The sequence below is a fragment of the Haplochromis burtoni genome, unplaced genomic scaffold (assembly GCF_018398535.1).
Source record: "Haplochromis burtoni strain Fernald_Lab_line unplaced genomic scaffold, NCSU_Asbu1 Contig_176, whole genome shotgun sequence".
Classification (NCBI taxonomy): Eukaryota; Metazoa; Chordata; class Actinopteri; order Cichliformes; family Cichlidae; genus Haplochromis; species Haplochromis burtoni.
In genome coordinates, this window is record NW_024582537.1 from 1,077,762 (window position 1) to 1,083,716 (window position 5,955).

At 40.7% G+C, this 5,955-nt stretch overlaps 1 protein-coding gene across 1 annotated transcript; it reads right to left on the minus strand.

Moving 5' to 3' along the window:
* Positions 1–396: 396 nt before the first annotated feature.
* On the minus strand, positions 397–4,972 carry LOC102309955 (zinc finger protein OZF). Its single transcript, XM_005934031.2, has 2 exons — positions 4,865–4,972; positions 397–1,844 (listed from the first exon to the last, which is right to left on the minus strand). Exons 1-2 carry the CDS (start codon positions 4,872–4,874, stop codon positions 475–477), a joined length of 1,380 nt encoding a protein of 459 aa, XP_005934093.1. The 5' UTR covers positions 4,875–4,972; the 3' UTR covers positions 397–474.
* Positions 4,973–5,955: the final 983 nt, after the last annotated feature.

Genomic DNA, 5,955 nt, shown 5'->3' on the forward strand with positions numbered 1-5,955 from the left:
CCAGCATTCTTTTTCTTTTGTTGCTGGCAACGCATATAAAACACAAAGACTCCACGTTTATGGACACCACAGCAGTGTGTATCTCAATATGCATTATGAAATTATTTTGGGATACCTAAGACAAGTAGAAGTGTAAAGAAGTTCTGGACATCAGTATAATACTGTACATTTTAAATTAATGCAGGTGTTGAATATGCACATTGTACACAAAACAGTAAAAAAGCACATTAAAACCAGTTGACTGTTACACACCTCATTTCTTCTTTAAATCCACACCATCTTTGACTGTCAGTGCCTCTACTTTTCATGCTAACTAACATGCAGCGCTCTTACTCCTGGGTTGTATTCGTGACACAGATCAAAGTACACTGATCAAATGTTATCTTTTTTAAATAAAGAATAAAATATTTTAAATAGAATATACTAAATATATTAGGAAATGTGTTGTTTTAATGAAGTGCAACAGTGCAGTTTCTACACTATGTGGATTTTCATGTGTGTTTTAAAACTGTACTGATGTCTGTAACTTTTACCACAAAATTCACAGTCAAATGGTTTCTCTCCCGTGTGGACCCTCATGTGTATCTTTAGATTTCCCTCTCGGTTAAATATGTTACCACAAACGCTGCAAACAAACCGTTTCTCTCCTGAGTGAACTGACATGTGCCTCCTCAGATTACATCGATATCTGAACGGTTTACCACAGTGATCACAGACAAATGGTTTCTCCTCTGTGTGAATTCTCATGTGTCTCTTAAGATCAGTCTTGTGGTAAAACCTCTGTCCACAGTCTTCACAACTAAAGGGCTTCTCCCCTGTGTGTACTCTTATGTGTAGTTTAAGGTTTGCCTTATGGTTAAATCTTTGTCCACATTCATCACAGCCAAATGGTTTCTCCCCCGTGTGGACTCTCATGTGTCTGGTAAGATTTGTCTTTCGGCTAAACCTTTGTCCACAATCATCACACCCGAATGGTTTTTCATCTGCGTGAACTTTTGTGTGCATCTTCAGATTTCCTTGATATCTAAATCTTTTACCACACTCAGTACAACCAAATGGTCTCTCTCCCGTGTGGACTCTCATGTGTATTCTAAGCTCTTTCTTTTGGTTAAATTGTTTACCACAATCGTCACATCCAAATCGTTTCACCTGAGAATCAACACTTTGCTCCACTCTACAAATTTTCTTATTATCCAAACAGTTGGAAGACCTTTTTTCTGAATGACATGTCACGTGTTTCTGAAGTGACTGCTTGCAGACAAACTGTTCTCCACTCTCAGAGCAGCTTAGAAACTTTTTTGCAGCGTTACATCTCACATCATTTTTTACACCTGACTCAGTTAATGTGCTGTCATTCAGCCAGCTGTTGCTTTCATCAGCTTCAGGTCCACAATCTGACAAAGGTTCCTGCCAATCATCGTCCTCACTGACTTCAGTCTTTTCAGACTCTGAGGCCTCTCCATCAGTACTTGATTGTAAAGGAGTATCTGGATGGGGGTGTCTGACTGGATCTGGTGAAGAATAATTTCCTATTTTTATCTGTTCAGCTGAGCTGCTAGCTGGAGGCTCTGTCTCTCTGCTGTTTTCAGTTTGGCTTTGATGAAGCGTTGAGAACTGAGGTTTCTCATCATCATCTTCACTCTTCACATGAACAGCAGTGAATGGGAACCCAGAGATATAGTCCTCCAGCCCACTGAGCTGTTCTCCCTCTTGACTTTTCCAGAATTCCTCCTGTTCCTCCTTTATGTGAAGAAACTCTGAGTCATGATGGTCCAGACTGAGACTGCATTCATGGGGAACCTCTTCTTTTATCACCAAAAGCTGCTGGACATCTGCTGGAAACACTGAAACACACACACTTATAATAAACAATGGCAGCTAGCTCATATTAAACAGTTTTTTTTTCATTAGTCCCATATCTCTAAAGTTAGAAACATCCTGTTTTAGAGTGATGCTGAAAACCTAGTTCATGTATGTATTGTGACTGTAATTTATTATTATCAGGATGTCCTAAAAACTGCATGAAAAGTCTGCATTTGATCCACAATGCTGCAGTGAGAGTACTGACAGGGACTAGAAAGAGAGAGCTTATTTCTCCTATACTGGCTTCTCTTTATTGGCTCCCTGTTAAATTCAGAATCAAATTTAAAATCCTGCTTCTCACATACAAGGTCTTAAATAATCAGGCCCATCTTACCTTAATGACCTCATATACCGTATCATCCCAATAGAGCTCTTTGCTCTCAGACGGCAGCAGTGTTGCCAACTTAGCGATTTTGTCGCTATATTTGGCGAGTTTTCAGACCCCCTTAGCGACTTTTTTTTCTAAAGAGCGACTAGCAACAAATCTGGCGACTTTTTCTGGTATTATTGGAGACTTATTTATGACGACTTTTTGACGTGAAAACCATAGCTGGACTGGCCATCGGGCATACCGGGCATTTGCCCGGTGGGCCGCTGGCGATTTTTTGTTTTTATGGGCTGATGGATTTTTTTATTTATTTATTTATTTTTAGGAAGGGTATAATGAAAGGTGTTGGATTGGCCAATTGGTCATGATCGACTCTGGGCTGGACCAATTACAGCCGAGGAGGCCGAATGCACCCGCCCCCTTGTTTAGCAATGACGTGATTTTCGTGCATTGCATGCCGGGAACTCGTGGCAAAACAATCCAAGTACCGCATCAAATGCAAGCATTTGCAGCACCGCAAAACGTTCATTCTCCGGTTCCAATACCTTCTTGTTTTTTCTTTGCCGCACAAAAAAGGAATGTACAAAAACAAAAGGAGAACAATGCCGGTCCGTACAAAGACAGACTCGACGAAAAGACAAAGAAAAGATACGAGGAAAAAATCAAACCAGTGAAAGGGTTAGACCCTTACGAGCACACAGAGGGACAAAATACGTTAGCGTGCTGCCCAACTTTCACCACGCTCATATTAATAATTATACGGTTCTTGGAGTGAGTGCATACACTCATGAAGTTTAGTAACTTCAGGTCACTGCAACAAGCCCAGGTACAGTTTACCGACGGATGGGTACAGGACCTTGAAATGCACCGTGTAGAACGAAAGACCATCGTACATATCATAAGTTTACCAGTCTCACAAATCGTCTCATAGATACACATTCGTTAACCGTTTATTAATATAACCTTTGAGCTCAACGGTAATTAATTAGTAGTGGAAATAATTTCTGGTTCATCACAGAAATGTAGCAGTGACAATAATATTGTATGCTGTAATCGTACTGGACAATTAGTGATACAAAAAAACTGTTTTATCCTGTGAATAAATGTATATGTTTTTGTCAATGTGCCATAATAACAGAAGCGAAACGCAATATTGTGTCAGGACAATTTACTATTTATGCACAATAAATAAAGGAGCATAGCGCGACAATTTCTGTTCAGCGCCAGACTTGCTTGTAACCTATATCACCAATTATGTTAAGAAAAATGACGTATTAACTACTAAAAAACTCTGACCTTTGTGGGAATGCTTGGAGCAGACTAACATGTGAGCTGGAGTATTCTGGGACGTTATATTTGGTATATCCAGGCCATCCGTCGGCTCTTACTTCGGAAACATGGCTTAAAACATTTCTCTTCAACGACGTAATCCGATTAGAAAAAACGATCGGCTTCCCGTGGCTGTCATGCGACCGGCTGTTGCAGTTAATAATACAACAGCTTCTTGCCATTTTTTGTGTTTCTTTTTATCGCTGTGTAACTGAGTTCAATTGAAAGCCTGCGTGCGCTAGTACCTCTTGCCACAAGTTCCCAGAATCCTTTGCGGTTTTACCCCTGAATGACGTCACATTTTCAATCTTTATCCTGGTGGGCCGGTCTCTAGTCAAAATGCCCGGGCCGATTTTTTGTCCCAGTCCAGCCTTGGTGAAAACGCATATCACTCTTACTCTCAACAAGCAGCGGTGCTGCCTTGGGCACCTCACCCGTGCCAAAGTGCTCACAGGCAGAGGATAGTCCTCCCCAGCTGCTATCAGAGCAGGAGACGTTCACAACTGTGCGTCCGCAGAGCGCGTCCGAACGGCAAATGAATCGCGCATGAGCGAAGCCGCTGCTCCCGCACTGACTGTAACGCAGTCAGTTCTTCTTTTACTGTTATGCTGTTTTGTGGATCACAAGGTTTAAAACTACTTATAAACACACACACAAAGTAACTCAACCACAAACACTATTTCAGGTCACCTACTACTACTGGATAAAGGAGCAGGGTTGGAATTGTGACATTAAAAAAACAATAATTGCTAAAAGAAATTTTATTTGTAGTTCTAAATAAATTCTAACTGCATTTAGGACGTTTGTTATTCACTTTATGTCTCTTCTACGATGTTATTTCTCTCTCCAACAGCGTAGGTTACAATGACATTAGCATGACCAATTATGCAAATTAGGCGATGACGTCATTTGGCGACTTCTAGGACAGCCGATAGCGATTTTCCTTACTGAGGAGTTGGCAACACTGGACGGCAGGTTTACTTGTAGATCCCAGGGTTTTTAAAAGCAGAATGAGAAGCAGAGTCTTCAGCTTTCAGGCCCCTCTTCTGTCAAACCAGCTCCCAGTTTTAATAATAAACTACAAGAGATCAAAACTTGCTGCAGCGCTTTCTTAGCTGCCTCCATCAGCTCTCTCCTCCTTTTGAAAGCAGCATTTCTCATGTAGCTGGTTAAATATTAGGGGGGAAGCTAGCGCAGATTGCCACAGCATAATATGACAGTAATGTCTGATGTGTGCACACGTGACAAGCTGCGCACTGTTTGGATTCACATATGGAGACTTTCATTCACAGAAAATCCGCTGGCTTCACAGTTCGGTGTAAATTTTTTGATCAAAACACTCACCCGCAGCCATTAGACAGCTTCAACTCGACCTCTGGATATGCCGCCAGTACCGGAAATATGCCACGTCCTTCCCCTGTGCAATAATTCAACAACTTCCGGTCTCTGTTTTGTCAAAATAAAAGTCATAGATACACGCACTGCTGGATCATGAGCGGCAAAACTGTCTTTATTGAGATCAAAATAAAATTCAATGGAATTTTTTCTTTAGAGAAACATTCACGTTAATTTATCTGCATTTTAACAATCAATAGAGCAGTGGGTATTAGCCTAATTTTATATTGTGGTTTCTTACATCACAAACTGTCCCAGAATTGAATCCACAGCGATGTTTATGCAAAACGTTAGACAGTCTGAAATGTCCTGGTCTAAAAATGTATTATATTGATATTTGTGCAGTTTCAGAATGTATGAGTGAGAGAGACTAGAAGTGTCTGTCTGCACAAATCATAGGATTTTATCAGTGGATTTTAATGCAATTGTAATGCTAGACGCCAAGAATTAATTCTAGACGGTGCTCCACATCTGTCTGGTAAAAACTTGTGGTCTGAAAATTTGAAGGAGCTACTTTTGACTGTTCTCTTATTGCCAAAGTGGGTAGCTCCACATGTTTGATTTGGGACATCTTTTACACCAGATGCCTTATCTGACTGGTAAAGAAAAACATGAACACATTTCACCAGCCTTGGCATCGTTACACCTGTGCAGTTTAGAGTTCACTATAAAATTCCTTAGTTCACTTGTAAATGTTTGCATCGGTCATACACAAGTATCAGTATCTATCAGACTGGGGTATAAAGACGTAACTCTGAAACTCTGGCACAATCTCCCCTTCCAGGTCAGACTGCCTGCTTCAATAACAGCTTACAAACCTCAACTGAAGACTCACCATTTCTCTTTAGCATGTCCTCCTAATGCTATGTAAATCGGTCTTTTAAATTGTTTTACCGATTGTTGTGCTGCACTTCGGTTGATGTCAAATCAAATCAAATCAAATCAAATCACTTTTATTGTCACATCGCATGTGCAGGCACACTGGCACAGCACATGCGAGTGAAATTCTTGTGTGCGAGCCCACAAGCAACAGAAATGTG